Source organism: Oncorhynchus gorbuscha, linkage group LG23 (assembly GCF_021184085.1).
Source record: "Oncorhynchus gorbuscha isolate QuinsamMale2020 ecotype Even-year linkage group LG23, OgorEven_v1.0, whole genome shotgun sequence".
Lineage (NCBI taxonomy): Eukaryota > Metazoa > Chordata > Actinopteri > Salmoniformes > Salmonidae > Oncorhynchus > Oncorhynchus gorbuscha.
The window spans coordinates 37,238,961-37,257,084 of NC_060195.1; the positions used below are offsets into that span (position 1 = coordinate 37,238,961).

The following is an 18,124-nucleotide window of genomic DNA, read 5'->3' on the forward strand; positions in this document are numbered from 1 at the left end:
TGGTTGAAAAACAAGTTTTAATGACTCCAACCTAAGTGTATGTAAACTTCTGACTTCAACTGCATGTCCAAAGATCACGCAAAGCTCCTGCAATGTCTGTCTGACATTGAACTGTGTCCAAATTACTAGCCTGGCTCCACAGATACCCCACCGGAAGAAGGAAGAGGGTGATGGCAAATGAAACATTTAGCCCTTGGTCAGAGGTCACCTCTAGTGCCACAAGAGGACACTTCCAATGGGCTTGGAGGCAAAGCAGCTGGAAGAGTGGGCCACATCCAACAACATACATTTTTCTAGAGACCATCCAGAACCTGCACCACTAATCCTAGGAGGACAGGAAGTACCAGTGGTAACAACAGCTAAGTGTCATCTAGACTCGAACCGCAGTGGTGCCACGTGTGGTGCAGTCAGTGAGGAAGGCCTCAAAACACCTGTTACTTTGACTGTTCTTGCCAGAAATGGCCTCCCCACTGATGATCTGGTCAATGTATACACTACACTGGTCAGGCCTTGTCTGGAATATGGTGGAGGGCCTTGAGGATCATCTCCTGAGGTGGAGCAGTCCAACCACAGCTCCCGTCACTGCAGGGCAGGCGAGAGCAGGCTGCAGTGCACCTGGTGAAGGACATGCACACTCTTGACCACTGAATGACCTGCTCCCGGCAAAAAGAGGTAACTGCACCACCAGGCTCCTGAGAAACAGCAACAAACTGTCCTGTATAACTGCCCGTACGAACCGCCTGCGAAACTCCACTCTACCCACCGCTATCAGACTGTCTGATAACTTAAATGGTTCCCCCAAATATTATATTTTTAACAGTCACACTTTAATATTTCAATTTCCATCATGAAAAATGTCCTGTAATGTTTCAAGTGTTCTGTATTCTGTTTTTCACGTATTATGTATTTATTTTAAAATTAGTGTTTTGCAGTTATTAGTAATGTAAATTCTGCATTTCATCAGTTTTATCTATGAGCAAGAATAAATTAACTCTGACACACACACACACATACACACACACACACACACACACACACACACACACACACACACACACACACACACACACACACACACACACACACACACACACACACACACACACACACACACACACACACACACACACACACACACACACACACACACACACGCCCAGTGGAGCAGTGGCAGCTGTGCTCGTACCGTTAGCCAATCAGGGTTAAATCATGCGTTGAGCGTTTCACAGACAGGACCCAAGGGCCCCCCTCACCACCTGAGTCTCACTGCCCTGCCCTGAGTCAGGACCACTAGACTCGACCTCATCTAGACTAGACCAACAGACTGGACCAGACCTAGATTAGACCTGACCACAGGACTGGACCACACCAACAAAAAAACACACCAGGGGACTAAACTAGACCGTTCACCGACAATAACCAAAACATCTAGACCGCTATAAACCACTAAAAAATGGGTTCCTCTCCATCTGTGTCTAGCAGAACTAGCCAGACCTAGATCACAACATAGTAGTTTTAAGACAAGGCTGAAAAAGACTGTGTGTGAATCAAATAAAATGTCATTTGTCACATGCTTGGTAAACAACAGGTGTAGAATAACAGTGAAATGCTTACTTACAGGCCCTTCCCAACAAGGCAGAGAGACAGAAAATAGAGAAATAATAGAAAGGTTAAACACGTAATAATAAAAGTACTAATAAATACACAATGAGTAACAATAACTTTATACACAGAGTACCCGTACCGAGTCCATGTGCAGAGGTACATATGTACATATAACTAGGAATAATGTGACAGATGGTAAACAGTAGTAGCAGCGTATGTGATGAGTCAAAAGTGATTCGTGCAAAAAGGGTCAATGCAGAGAGTCTGGGTAGCTATTTGGATAACTATTTAACAAAACTATTTTGGGGGTAGAAGCTGTTCGGGGTCCTGTTGGTTCCAGACTTGGTGCATCGGTACCACTTGCCGTGCAATACCAGAGAAAACAGTCCATGACTTGGGTGGATGGAGTCAGCGCCGTACACACTACCTTCTGTAGCGCCTTGCGGCCGGATGCCAAGCAGTTCCCGTACCAAGCGGTGATGCAGCCAGTCAATATACTCTCAACGGTGCAGCTGAAAAACTTTGAGGATCTGAGGGCTCATGCCAAATCTTTTCAGTCACCTGAGGCGGAAGGGGCATCGTCGTGCCCTCTTCGCGACTGTGTTTGTGTGTGTGGACCATGATAGATCCTTAGTGATGTAGACACCGAGGAACTTGAAGCTCTCGGCCCGCTCCACTACAGCCCCGTCGAAGTGAATGAAGGCGTGCTCTGCCCTCTGTCTCCTGTAGTCCACAATCAACTCCTCTGTCTTGCTGACATTGAGGGAGAGATTGCTATCCTGGCACCACACTACCAGGTTTCTGACCTCCTCCCTGTGGGCTGTCTCGTCGTCGTCTGTGATCAGGCCTACCACCGTCGTGTCGTCTGCAAACTTAATGATGGTGTTGGTGTCGTGCACGGCCACCCAGTCATAGGTGAACAGGGAGTACAGGAGGACTAAGGAGGACTAAGCACGTGCAGCAGTGTGATGTTGTTCCCCTAGATTATGCACACAAGGACCAATTCAAAAAAGCCAGGTCAAGAGGGGATGTTAATAATTTGATAATAATAACAATAATAATAATTCAGTGTGTTTTCTATTTCATCACTGATGATGATATCCAATCTGTTTATACTCAGTATCCAATTACAACACAGTAATTATTCAGAACACAATGAGAATGACTCAGAATGACAGTTTGTTTTACACCACTGTGCTGGTACAGGATAAAGTTGAGCTGAAGGGGATGTTAGATAGTGGGTCCTTTGCTACTACTCTGCGCGGAGCAGCAGGGCAGCAGGACTGTCCACTGGGCAGCAGGACTGTCCACTTGGTAGCAGGACTGTCCACTGGGCAGCAGGACTGTCCACTTGGTAGCAGGACTGTCCACTGGGTAGCAGGTCTGTCCACTGGGTAGCAGGTCTGTCCACTGGGTAGCTGGCCTGTCCACTGGGTAGCAGGTCTGTCCACTGGGTAGCAGGCCTGTCCACTGGGTAGCAGGACTGTCCACTGGGTAGCAGGCCTGTCCACTGGGTAGCAGGACTGTCCACTGGGTAGCAGGACTGCCCACTGGGTAGCAGGCCTATGCCGATCTGTAACACTCCCCATCCTGAGGTCAGACCTCTGAGCAGGGTTAGTGCTGTCTGTGACATTCCTGCTAGGTTTTTGAGTGAGGGTGTTCGGACTAGACTAGGTAGACGTATTAAGCCAGTGAATAGGCTAATCCAAACTATGTCTACGCAGGAAATTAAACAGTTCTTGGTTTCTCGGTGACGGTAGGATATTGCCTACCTTTTCTTATATTTGGCAATTCATGTAACTTTGTGTGTAGTCCATCGGCATAAAATGTATATGGCATTTTTCGTATACGGTTGAATAAGGAATTAGCTACCCCTTGTTTTTTGTAATCCTTAGCGGGATAGCTTTTCAGCTGATCGACCATTTGTGGGTGTAGAATTAAGGGACTACACCGGGTTACTCTGTCGCCCTGTGGGTCTAGAATTAAGGGACTACACTGGTTTACTCTGTCGCCCTGTGGGTGTAGAATTAAGGGACTACACTGGGTTACTCTGTCGCCCTGTGGGTCTAGAATTAAGGGACTACACTGGGTTACTCTGTTGCCCTGTGGGTCTAGAATTAAGGGACTACACTGGTTTACTCTGTCGCCCTGTGGGTGTAGAATTAAGGGACTACACCGGGTTACTCTGTCGCCCTGCGGGTGTAGAATTAAGGGACTACACTGGTTTACTCTGTCGCCCTGTGGGTGTAGAATTAAGGGACTACACCGGGTTACTCTGTCGCCCTGTGGGTGTAGAATTAAGGGACTACACTGGGTTACTCTGTCGCCCTGTGGGTGTGGAATGTTTTTTTTCTTTCTTTGCTTTGTTACCTTCGAGGTAATGTGCTTTGTTTTGTGCCTTTGATCTCGTGAAAAAACGTGGGGGGCGAATGTCGCAGTGTGATGTTGTTCCCCTAGATTATGCACCAAGTTGCACACAGGGACCAATTCAAATAGGCCAGGTCAAGGGGATGTTAATAATTTGATAATAATAACAATTCAGTGTCTTTATTTAATTACAGCTGCATAGCTGAAGGTATGTTGTCCTTGGCTCTGAAATTGTTCAATATAAAACCGTGGTAATGTTACACAATGTGCTGTTATGCAACTATAAGTTTGTTACAATGTGGAGAAGATATAAGATTTATGTTAACACGTTTCACCAAGCTCGCTAACGAGAGTATCTATTGTAACTTGTGAGTACTTGAGTGAGTGTCCATGTGCTTGCGCAGGTGCCTGAGAGCTATGACTGCGCCCAGGGTTAACATATTGTGTGTTGTCTCTTCGTGTGCAGGGCCTATAAAAATGATTCAACTAGCAGACCTCCAGTTGTGGCAGCGTCCTAATTAAAAGTACACAACGCAGAACGAACCACGCTACACACGCACCCCTGAGAGGCCACCGTGTTGAGGGTCAGCGTGTTGGATGTGTTGTTGCCTACCCTCACCACCTGGAAGCGGCCCGTCAGGAAGTCCAGGATCCAGTTGCAGAGGGAAATGTTCAGTCCCAGGGTCCTTAACTAAGTGACGAGCTTGGAGGGCACTATGGCTTTGAATGCTGAGATGTAGTCAATGAACAGCATTCTCACATACAGTGCATTCGGAAAGTATTCAGACCACTTGACTTTTTCCCATTTCGTTACGTTACAGCCTTATTCTAAAATCGATTGAATTGTTTTTTGCCCTCATCAATCTACACACAATAGCCCATAATGACAAAGCAAAAACTGGTTAATAGACATTTTTGCTAATTCACAAAAAAAAGAAAATATCACATTTACCTAAGTATTCAGACCCTTTATTTAGTACTTTGTTGAAGCACCTTTGGCAGTGATTACAGCCTTGAGTCTTCTTGGGTATGACACTACAAGCTTGGCACCCCTGTATTTGGGGAGTTTCTCCCATTCTTCTCTGCAGGTCCTCTCAAACTCTGTCAGGTTGGATGGGGAGCGTCATTGCACAGTTATTTTCAGGTCTCTCCAGAGATTTTTGATCGGATTTAAGTCTGGGCTCTGGCTGGGCCACTCAAGGACATTGAGACATGTCCCGAAGCCACTCCTGTATTGACTTGGATGTGTTCTTAGGGTCGCTGTCCTGTTGGAAGGTGAACCTTCACCCCAGTCTGGGGTCCTAAATGCTCTGGAGCAGGTTTTCATCTAGTATATCTCTGTACTTTGCTCCATTCATCTTTTCCTTGATCCTGACTAGTCTCCCAGTCCCTGCCACTAAAAAACATCCCCACAGCATGATGCTACCACCACCATGCTTCACCATAGGGATGGTACCAGGTTTCCTCCAGACGTGACGCTTGACATTCAGGCCAAAGAGTTCAATCTTGGTTTCATCAGACCAGAGAATCTTGTTTCTCATGGTCTGAGAGTCTTTAGGTGACTTTTGGCAAACTACAAGCAGTTTGTCATGTGCCTTTTACTGAGGAATGGCTTCCGTCTGGCGACTCTACCATAAAGGCCTCATTGGTGGAGTGTTGCGGAGATGGTTGTCCTTCTGGAAGCTTCTCCCATCTCCACAGAGATGGTCAGAGTGACCATCGGGTTGTTGGTCACCTCCCTGACCAAGGCCCTTCTCTCCCGATTGCTCAGTTTGGTCGGGCGGCCATCTCTATTTAAGAAAGATGGAGGCCACTGTGTTCTTGGGGACCTTCAATGCTGCAGACATTTTTGGTACCTCGGATTGTGCCTCGGCACAATGATGATCAATGGAAACAGGATGCATCTGAACTCAATTTCAAGTGTCATCGCAAAGGGTCTGAATACTTATGTAAATAAGGTATCTGTTTTTAATTTTTAATACATTTGCAAAAATGTCTAAAAACCTATTTTTGCTTTGTCATTATGGGGTATAGTGTATAGATTGCTTCAGATTTTTTAAATGTAATCTATTTTAGAATAAGGCTGTAACGTAACAAAATGTGGAAAAAGTCAAGGGGTCTGAATACTTTCCAAAGCCACTGTATGTGTTCCTCGTGTCCAGGTGGGAAAGGGCAGTGTGGAGTACAATAGAGATGTCGTAATCTGTGGCTCTGTTGGGTCAGTAAGCGAAATGGACCGGGTCCAGAGTGTCTGGGATGGTGATGAGCCATGACCAACCTTTCAAAGCATTTCATGGCTACAGATGCGAGTGCTACGGGGCGATTGTCATTTAGACAGGTTAGCTTGGCGTTCTTGGGCACAGGGACTATGGTGGTGTCATGACTGGCCTGTTCGGGTCAGGTTAACGTTGACCACAATTCTGCATAGATATCTCTCACACCCCACCAAAAGGGGGTAGAGAGGTAGGTGGTATTATGACACCTCACTCCCATTGTAAGATCTTAAGGCAGCAGACAAAATCCTTTGTCCCCTCAGTGTAGAGGAATGGAATGTATGATGGCCCTATGGAGCGCTAACCTCAGGACAGTAACATGCAATAAATGGACTTTGGGACAATATATTTTGTAAATCAAAATGGTGGTAATGACGATAGATGGAATATGAATATCAAAATGAATGTCGTTTTTGTTATGTTATTAAACGTTCAATGACGACGTTATAATGAAAACATTGTAACTTGAAGAGTTTGTATAATATGTACCTCATGTTTGCATACTGTATGTTGTGTGGAAAATGTCCAGATCAAAGAGAATGTTTTTTTAAAGATGAAATGTGAAGTTAGTTGTCTAAATTGGATCTGAGTAAAAATCCAGACCTTGCCTCGTAACTAGTTATGCCCAGAGAACTTGCCATAAAGACAGACCTGAGGGTTTAAAACATGTGAGTTTAGAATTTACATATCAGACGAGATGGCTGTGCGCTGCAGCCAAGGTCGAGGATTAGTCACATCCACAAAATCCAACACGAGGTTGAAGAAGACAAAAGAAACTCTTAACAATCAATGCTATGGTTGAGTAGCTGTATCTAAGAAGGTGAACTCAAGAAGGACCACCAGGTTATCCAAGGAATCATGGGTCTACATTGCTTTCATTCCACGCTGGAACCTTTCCCACTGATGATTAGCCGTCCCTTGATGGGTTAAAGACACCACATGTAACTTGTGGTTAGAAGACCCCTCTCACAGAACGAGGGCGAGGAAACAGAGCACTACGAGACAGGACACTGACATAGAGTGGACAATCATAGACTTACACCCGGTAACAACAGAGGTGTCGCCATCAGAGGAGGAGGAACTCGGTCCACGAGGAGATACCCCATCGGACACCTTCGACAAGTAATTACATCATTATATTCTGACCCAGTTCGGGGCAAGATCCGGGCTCTTCGCTGGCCATGGCAGAATACTGACATTCCGGTCGTGCAGGGAATCACACACAGAACGAGCAGTATTTCTGGTGGCATTGTCAGGATGAGCCCGCATGAAGGGTACCACATGAGGGAGGAGGATGTCTTCCCTGGAACGCACAGCGTTGAGATTGCTGCAATGACAACAAGTTCAGTCCGATGATGCTGTGACACACCGCCCCTGACCATGACGGACCCTCCACCTCCAAATCGATCCCGCTCCAGAGTACAGGCCTCGGTGTAACGCTCATTCCTTCAACGATAAACGCGAATCCGACCATCAGCCTAACCAATACCAAAAGTCTGAGCACAGATGGAGGGATTGTGCGTTCCTGGAGTAACTCGGCCCGTTGTTGTTGCCATCCTGTACCTTTCCCGCAGGTGTGTTCGGATGTACTGATCCTGTGAAGGTGTTGTTACACATGGTCCGTCACTGCGAGAACGATCAGCTGTCCGTCCTGTCTCCCTGAAGGGCTGTCTTAGGCGTCTCACAGTACGGACATTGCAATTTATGGCCACATCTGCAGTCCTCATGCCTAATTGCAGATGAGCAGGGACCCTGGGCATCTTTCTTTTGTTTTTTTTCAGAGTCAGTAGAAAGGCCTCTTTAGTGTCCTAAGTTTTCCTAACTGTGACCTTAATTGCCTACCGTCTGTAGGAGCTCAAGACTTCAGTAAAACACCTACACTTCTCCCTCACTCACTCAACTCTGAATAGAGAGAAAGTTGAGTGAGCCAAAGCCAAAACCCATTTCAGAGCCACTATAAAGTCCTGAGGGGAACTCTGCATGCTCCGTCCGGCTAGATTTCCTCTCCGTTTCCTCATTCCTCAGAGTCTGGCTGACGAATGGGAATTGTAAAAGCCATATTTAAACACAGAGACAGTTTGGTTCGCTCTGAGAGTTTAACAGACACACTTGTGTTGTTTTCTGCAGCTTTGAATGACTGACTGACATCCTGGGGGGAAACATCACTGCCTCATGGGCCCTTGACAGAGAAGAGAATCTGGAGGAGAGGACACACACTCCTAACACTAACACCCTACACACCCCTAAAGGTTCATACAAGCTCCACTCTGTTGACCTACATGCATGTCTGGGATGATGGTGTTGATGTGAGCCATGACCAGCCTTTCAAACCCTCTCTGCATCATTAAGCAGCATAGCAGCCCAGATGTTAAGGCTACTGAGGTACTGTAGACATATCTCTGGTGATTAGATGGTAATTATAAAAGTATGATCATACCCTTCACAGGTCACTGAAGTGTGTGTGTGTGTGTGTGTGTGTGTGTGTGTGTGTGTGTGTGTGTGTGTGTGTGTGTGTGTGTGTGTGTGTGTGTGTGTGTGTGTGTGTGTGTGTGTGTGTGTGTGTGTGTGTGTGTGTGTGTGTGTGTGTGTGTGTGTGTGTGTGTGTGTGTGTGTGTGTGTGTGTGTGTGTGTGTATGAATGAATGATAGAGCTATTGAGGATCTAATGACTAGAACATAGGGATTACACAGCCTACTATGGGGTGGTGATGTGTCCATGTGTCAAAGTCTCAAAATGGGTCTGTTCTGACTGTGAGGCGATGGAATGGTGGTGCAGAACTCTATCAGTGGACACACACAGCATGTGGGGAAGTGTGACGGAGTTTCTAGATCTTTGCTAAAGCATGAAATGCGCTGCATTAGCATCCCCCTGGTGAGACTCTCTCTCGCACACACACACACACACACACACACACACACACACACACACACACACACACACACACACACACACACACACACACACACACACACACACACACACACACACAGAGGGCATCAGTCTACATTTCTGAGGAACTGACATTCAAGTAGGCACATTTTTCTTCTTTTGGCCATTTACACTAAGTGAATAAAACATTAGGAACACCTTCCTAATATTGAGTTGCACCCCCTTTGGCCCTCAGAAGAGCCTCAATTAGTCGTGGTATGGATTCTAAATCAAATCAGATAAAATGTTATTGGTCACGTACACATGCTTAGCAGATGTTATTGCAAGTGTAGTGAAACGCTTGTGCTTCTAGTTCCGACAGTGCAGCAATATCTCACAAGTAATCTAACAATACCGCAACAACTACCTAGTACACACAAATCTAAGTAAAGGAATGGAATAAGAATATATACATGTACATGTAAATATATGGATGAGCAATGACAGAGAGGCATAGGCAAGATGCAATAGATGGTATAACATACAGTATGGACAGTATATACAAGGTGTCCAAAGTGTTCCACGGGGATGCTGGCCCATGTGGACTCCACAGTTGTGTCAAGTTGGCTGGATGTCCTTTGGGTGGTGGACCATTCTAGATACACATAGGAAACAGTTGAGCGTATAAAAACAGGCAGTATTGCAGTTCTTGACACAAACCGGTGCACCTGGCACCTACTACTAAACCCCGTTCAAAAGGCACTTCAATCTTTTGTCTTGCCCATTCACCCTCTGAATGGCACACATACACAATCACTGTCTCAGTTGTCTCAAGGTTTATGAATCCTTCTTTAACCGTTCTCCTCCCCTCCATCTACACTGATTGAAGTGGATTTAACAAGTGACATCAATAAGGGATCATAGAGTTCACCTGGATTCACCTGGTCAGTCTATGTCATGGAAATCGTTCTTAATGTTTTGTACACACAGTGTATACACATACAGTGTGTGTGTGCGTGCGTGCGTGTGTGTGTGCGTGTGTGCGTGCGTGCGTGCGAGTCTCTCTGGGAGGTCTTATATAACAGGAGGCAAACAGCAGAAGTGCATTATCTCTACATGTCTGCAGATACGGGACCTAATCTCAGAAGTACATACCTGCCACTGTACGTCACCTCTACACACACGCACACACACACACATACACACACACTCTCAACAGAATGTTTGAAGTTAAAGCATCTGTCTTACACACCAGTAGTGAAAGTGTCAGTCCTTGTTAAATCAACATACACCCCCACACACATAAACAGCTAGCCGACAAATTAATTCACCCTCTCACACGCACCCACACCCCGACACACACAAACACACAGTCGCTCCCTCACCACGTCTATGATCTGCAGCAGAGTCATTCCCAGCTCCACCAGAAGAGGAGAGGAGTCGTTGATCACTGGCCTCTCCAGGCGGTTGTAGTTGGCCATCAACTCCTTGTACAGTCTGCGCTGGTGCTCCCCCTGTAGGGACCCTGGGGAACAACAAGGGAACCAGTGAGAGTTCATGTTAGTTAATAAAATATCTATTCTACAGTTTCTCAGTTGGCTGGGTGGGAGGGGGGGGGGGTCAGTGGCGATTAGGATGATGTGTTTGCTGGACCAGCTTTCATCCCCTTGACTCTTCTCCACTCTCTTCCCTCTGTCCCACTGATCCCATTAAGAGAGGAGAGGAGAGGAGAGGAGAGGAGAGGAGAGGAGAGGAGAGGAGAGGAGAGGAGAGGAGAGGAGAGGAGAGGAGAGGAGAGGAGAGGAGAGGAGAGGAGAGGAGAGGAGAGGAGAGGAGAGGAGAGGAGAGGACTATAACTACCTGCAGCACTGGTCAGTTAAGGACAATGGTCATTAAAACACACAGGCTGTTCATTAACTGATCCTAAAAGGGAGTTTGTTCAGAACGATGGCTAAACAGATGCATGGCCTAAATGTGTTCTCCATGAGAGAGAAATGAATACATAACCGAAATGTGCAGACAGAGTTCACAAGAAAACACTCCAGTCCTAGACACGCTGTTCTGGGTTGGTTCATAGACAACTGTATAGATAAGAGGCAAGCAGTTGTAGTCTACAGTACACGTTGGCTTTGGGTTCACACCTCTCACCCCATTGCACAGCCAACACCAGGAAGGGCAGACTGTGGAAGACATGCACAGACAGTCACATATCCATAAAAGAGAGAGAAAAATCATGGAGCGAAAGGAGAGAGAGACAGTGAGAGAAATGTAGGGAGAGTGTCTCTGTCCCAGTGTGTTGCTGATGAGGTCCACTGGGGCCATAGTGAGGTTACAGCAGGACAGGACTCTATTGGGAGTTCAGAGCGAGAAAGAGGGAGAGGTAATGTCTACACTTGATACTTACATGTGACTTCTGCTATCAGAATAGGAAGATCACATTGAAAAGACGGGTTTAGACGCACAAAAGTGGCTTTGTGGTCTGATTGTGTTCAGATCTGTCTGACCACTTCAGGAGCTGGTCAGAGATACATTGTGTGTAGATTTCTCCTCAGTCTGGACACAATCAGGCTACCAAAAGCATATAGAGTGGGCGACGTCATCAGCGCTCCCCGAACAAGTCTCCACAAAAATTGTGTTTTGGGACCGAGAGGCACCTTTTCATTATAACGAGGAAATACGTTCCTAGCGTGTGAGGAACGTGTTTGCTGGACTCCTAAATGCTAACCAGCTAGCTAATATGCTAACCCATTTTCAATCCCTTTAGCATTCCTTGCTAGCTAACAGAGGTTAGCCGGCTAGCTAGCTACAGTAGTTAGCTACAGTAGTTAGCTACTGCCATCGGTTGCTGTTGCGGTATCATATTTAGCCTATTCCACCGTTTGTAGAATGGATACCGGCATTTGAATATAGCGTGGGAAAAGGGAATCCGGACACACTGTGGACACATTTAAAATGTAGGTGTAGATGCATGACGAGATCAGAACTCCATGATCAGAACACTAAAGCTACATGAACCTGTCAGGTCTAGACACGGCCAGAGAGGGGGAGAGAAACCTGAGCACCGCAGCACACCGACACTTACTCACTTCTTCATACAGCCGCGTACTTAAACATCTATATACTATATCCATACACCCATACTTCATATCTATACACCTGTATAGGCACACCTTCTGTACAACACCCATGTTGCACACAGCCTTTGATAACAGTGGTTTAAAGAGCTATCCATAGTACACATCAATACTTACAACTTGTGCATTGATATAACTATTAGCAAGTCAGCACCTGCTGTATAAGGCACAGCCCTGTGGGTTCTGAAAACATGTTGAGATTATGCAATCCACATACTGCACATCCATATTTGTCCATAATGCACATCATCGCATCTGTAGGTCTCCTGCATAATACGCAGCTTGGCAGAAACATCCCCCCCCCCCTTCCTCTCATCCTCTCTAATGTTTTATTCCTCTCTGATATATCAAGATGACATTCCTCTGGGACAGTCACCTTGTCATGGTGAGGGGACTTTTGTACCTTAATGCCAGTGAGAGGTAAGGCACTCCAGGCAGGTCTAACTAGTGGTGTAAAGCACCCAAGTAAAAAAATATATTTAAAGTACTACTTAAGTAGTTTTTTTTGTATCTGTACTTTACTATTTATATTTTTGCCAACTTTTACTTCACTACATTCCTTGAGAAAATAATGTACTTTTTACATACATTTTCCCTGACACCCAAAAGTGCTTGTACATTTTCCCTGACACCCAAAAGTGCTTGTTACATTTTGACAGAAACATTGTCAAATTCATAAGGAATTTAAAATGATTTATACTTCTACTTTTGATAGTTAAGTGTATTCTAGAAATTCCAATGACTTTTAAAATGATTTTGCTACACAGCTGCAGGGAGGATTGCAGCAGGTTCCTTGGCAGACAAAGAGAAATCCACATCTGCTTGGTTCAGATTGGAGTCACAAACACAGATTCACAGAACACACACACACACTCATATTCCTCCATGTCCCCAATCTCATGATATTCATAGCTTCTCTAATGAAGAAATGATCTCTTTGGTCTCAGTGTCTGTCACACACACACTCATACACTCACACACAAGAGGAGAGTCAAATGCCACATCCTTTTTTCCTCTTACTAACCAAGGAGTCGATAGGCCTCCGCTAACTCCTCTCTTCTGCCTCCGGAAGGTGTGGTGGGGAGGAGTGTGCTAAGAGATAGTGTCTCTGTCTTTCGTTATATTTCTCTGTTTCTATCTCTTTGTGAGACCAGCGTCTAACAGTGATTGGTTATTCTTTTCATTGTTAGGCTACATCTGTCCTGCCTACAGCTGTGTGCTACATTCCACTGAGGGTGTCACGAATCTATTCTTAATGCCCTAATAATTCTAGCAACAACAAATAAAATGATTGAGTAAAACTGCTTATTGAAAATACATTTTGTAATTGAAGCAATGTTAGCCAATAATTTTATTGTTGATCATGAAATTATACAAAATGTATCCGTTTGTGGTCAAACGACCATTCATCTGGTTCACCATTCAAACTTCTGTTTACGTCTCCACTAGGTTATTCTTCCATTCGAGCATTTGTCAATTAAAAGTGACTATAAATCACTATAAAGGGACCATGTTTAAGAATTAAAATGCTAAAGTTAAAGGGTTTCACCCTGGCTCTGCCACGGCATATAGTCATTACTATATTAACAACATTATGTTTAATCATATGCATCAACATTACCCAAACCACAAGCTACAACTAGCACATCAGGCAGTGTCCCTGTGTATTCGTCTGCTCATAGTGAACCACTAAGTCCGGCATTCATAGCAAATCCTGATACCACCCTACTAGGTAGATTGGGTGTGCCCACAAAATTTTTATTTTTAATATTTTTATTTACAATTATTATTATTGATTTATTTTTATTTATATATTATTATTTATTTTATTTGTTTAACCCCTCCACGACCCCCCCTCTTCGGAGGACAAATATCTTTTTGTTTTTGTACAGCTTTTCTGCTACACATTTCACATATACATTTTGCATACATGGTACTTTTATATAAAGCAGTCACATAACAATAATATATTACCAAACATAAACTCTTTAATCCCACCCCTCAGCCACTCTCAGCCCATCCCACCTATCACCATAGACCTCTGCTCTTTAATCCCACCCCTCTGCCACTCTCAGCCCATCTCACCTATCACCATAGACCTCCCTCGTTTGGTTTCCATGTGTCAAATATTTTTCAATTGTGCTGTGATGTTTTACATAATTATTTTATCTTTCTAAACATATCCACAGATTGTGAACTAAAGATGAAAACCTTCCCTATGAGTGTTATTATATTATTTATTGACTGACTATGGCTTTCCAAATCCCCCAACAGTGCTATTTGTAAGGTTCATTTTAAGTGAATGTGATTTTTTAACCATTGCTGAACCTGTGACCAGAAACAAGCTATATAGTGGCAATACCAGAGTAAATCTAATAATACTATCTCTTTACAGCAAAATCTACAGAGCTGAGATTGTTGTATCCATATATATAGCATTCTGTTGGGTGCAAGAAGTTCATATAATAATTTAAATTGAAAAACTCTTTGAATCAAGTGTCATTTTTTGTACCAGTTCATAAACCACGTGGGAGTGCCCAGAAACTTGGTTCATGGGGGGTTTACTTCAAACGACCAACACACTAATCTCAGAACTTCTCTAAGCATTTTGTTTACATTTGTTTTTCACTAAGGTTTGTCATTATGCCCATACGGTGTTCTGTCTGGCTGTGCTAATTACAAACAAGCGCGTAAATGAGTCATCTGTCACCTTTCTGTCACCCACCAGAGATTTACCCAGGTGCTGCCAGTGGTTTGCGGCTATCAAGAAGGATGTTTACGGTGACCAACGATTAGCAGAGGGATTTTCAGGCTGAACGGATGGGGAACCCATTTAGATGACGACAGCTGAGAAGTGATGCGATACCATCGTTTTCTCCCTTCACAACAAAATGGAAGATCCTCGATTAGAGGTACGCATCACTGTCAATTCATTTTGCCAATGCCATGGTAGTCACTGCTAGACTGGTAGCTTCCAACAGCAGAATAAACATGTTAGAACGAACAGACAATCTTTGACTAATGTTCCCTAACATAAGCTAGCTAACATTAGCAAATAAGAGTAACTCAATCTGGTAGCCATCTATTTCCACCCTTGTCTGAAAGAAAAAAACAGAATTGTCAATATATCTAACTCACTCTCTGTGTGTCACGCCCTGACCTTAGAGCTTTTTATGTCTCTATTTTGGTTTGGTCTGGGTGTGATGTGGGTGGGCATTCTATGTTATTTTTTCTATATTTTTGTATTTCTTTGTTTTGGCCGGGTGTGGTTCTCAATCAGGGACAGCTGTCTATCGTTGTCCCCGATTGGGAACCATACTTAGGTAGCTTTTTCCCCACATGGTTTTTGTGGGTAGTTCATTTCTGTTTAGTGTTTTGCACCTTACAGGACTGTTTCGGTTATTCTCTTGTTTATGTTTGTTATAGTGTTCGGCTTTAATAAAACATGCATGAACCCTTACCACGCTGCGCTTTGGTCCAATGATTCCTGTTCTTCAGATGACGAATACCGTGACACTGTGTGTTGGCAGTAATTATGAATGTGTATAAATTGTATAAGGTTGATTAGTAGGTTCTCAGCTGGCTAGCAATCTTGCTGCCAATTTAGTGACACTAACTAGCCAACAGCAAGCTAACAATATTAAAATGTCTATGTTAGGTGTGCTAAAAGAGATAGAGATCTAATAGAGATCAATACAATTAGTAGTGGTTAAATTGTGTATTGTTGAGTGTTTTGGTGTAGGTGGTACATAATCTGATTCCACCAGCATGCGTTTCCAACCCCAAGGTAAATTGGGAAAAATATTTACAAGCTGACGGCTAAGATAGCTCAATTTACAGTAAGCATGGCATAAAACGTGAATTGGGTACTGTTTGTATGGGTTTGTGTCATCGGGTTACAGGTGGTTAGATGTAGCCTGAGGACCAGAGAACCTTCCAGAACATGAAATCGATTTAGTCTACCCCTTTTATCTTTTGACCCTTTCTCTTTGTAAATCTCAGGTCATCTGGAGTGCGTCCACAGCCCCTGCTGAAAAATACCCCAAAGCGGCGGCATTTTGGGTACACGAGCATGAGGAAGGGGACAACCCTTCTGATTTATGGAGCACAACAAGATTGTGGGACAAAAACCAACAACGGACACTGAAAGGTATAACATCAAGACGACAACAGTGATGACACAACCACCTCGTTATTTCTCTCTGCAGATTCTCAAGACATAATACAAAGACATGTCTCCAAAACCCCCGCTACTATTGACAAGAATGATCTGTCAACGTCAAAGAGCAGAGGGAGGTTTACAGGCAGGTCTTTGAGATGCGGAAGGGGGTTTTGGTTGTGCTTAGAGACAGTAAATGTATAGTTTTGTAAGGGAACGATTGAAAGGTGCCATTTCTACTCAATCTCCCATACACAACACATACTGTGTAAGAACTGCCCCCTTAAGAATTCTCACACCGTCTGTTGACTCATTTTTCCTGTCAAAAGCAGCTCCCAATGTCCCTAAACTATACAAAAGTCTGTCTCTAAACACGTAGGTTCCAACACAAACATGTCTTTCCAGGAGACGTACAGTGCCAGAAAATCTTCGGCAAGAGGTCCAAACAGTTGTTGGTTGGTCTACGAGCCCAACACCACTTTTGGAAGTCTTATCCAGCTGACCACACACCGCAGAGGCGAGACCATTCGCCACAAGCACTCTGCTTCTGCAGCCCATCATGCCAAACACTACTGCCAGTGTACCAGAGCCAGATAAAGGACCTTAAAATAAATATGGACATTTTCAGATCAATCCTCAAAATGTTCCTGCCTTCATGGATTCACAGAAGATTTCTATTGTTTTATATGTTCAGATAATAGCCAAAGAATTGACAAGATTTAATGCAGACAAAAAGAGAACTGGGTATTCAACAAGAATGTTATGGGAAAGAGTAACATACAAAAAATACAGTGTATGAACAGTGTAGTGCAGTTCAGTTATGTCTGAAGTGTAGTCAAGTGCAGAAAACTGTAAGTACAGATTATTACAAAAGATAATGTGATTTAACCAAAGATTGTTGTTATCTATTACTGGGAGTTATAGGATAGTGTCGTGATGTTGTTTTAGTTAATGTGACGACTGTTGCTCATCGAATGATTAAAGGTTTCTAATTGCGTGATTAACAGAATTAAGCAATTATTAACTCCTTAACCTGGGGCACCATGGGAAAATTAGTTTTGAGTTTCTATTTCCCAAATTAACTCAAAGAATATCAGAATATCGATTTTACAACAGCCGCTAATTAATCAGTTACCTCTACAGAACGTTGCATAATCCGGGTATCTGCACGGACCCGGGTCTCACCAATGAGTTCGTACCACACCAATCTTAGTTCAGTATTTATTTACTAGAAAGCTAAAATGATGATAAAAGATACACATACACAAAAACACATTCTAGGGTGTTGGGTAGAACTTAGTGTAACGGGCCAACGCACTATGGCGCATGTTACCCAAAATGGGGATTTAAAAGAGAGCGAAAAAGAGAAAGTACACGAGAGAAATATACATTTGGGTGAATTTGCCAGCTATGCTTATTCTAACCCTAGCCTTGCCCCAAACTCCCACTCTATAGGGTCAGAATATAATGATGTAATTACGTGTGGAAGGTCTCCGTGGATTCCCCGCATGGACCGTTCAGGATGCTCATTCTCCAGGCGCAACTCTGGTTGTCCTCACGATGTCAGTGTCCTTTTGGCTTAGGGGTCTGTTCCCTCGCCCTTGCTCTGGAAGGGGTCTTCTGAGGACAGACAGCTCAGCGCTCACAGATACCACGATTCGATGGGAGTGGAGGCTAGGTGGTCTGGCTTGAATTCACCCGCTTAGACACAGCTACTC

General features: G+C 44.2%; 1 protein-coding gene across 4 annotated transcripts in view; it reads right to left on the minus strand.

Annotated features, from left to right (window-relative positions):
* The window catches only part of LOC124011443 (neuronal acetylcholine receptor subunit alpha-7-like), a 73,960-nt gene that overhangs the window by 30,968 nt on the left and 24,868 nt on the right, over nt 1-18,124 (minus strand). For all 4 annotated transcript variants that reach the window (XM_046324837.1, XM_046324836.1, XM_046324839.1 and 1 more), the window contains one exon: nt 10,499-10,638. In XM_046324837.1, coding sequence (XP_046180793.1) covers nt 10,499-10,638 — 140 coding nt within the window. The remainder of the gene's footprint in view (nt 1-10,498; nt 10,639-18,124) is intronic.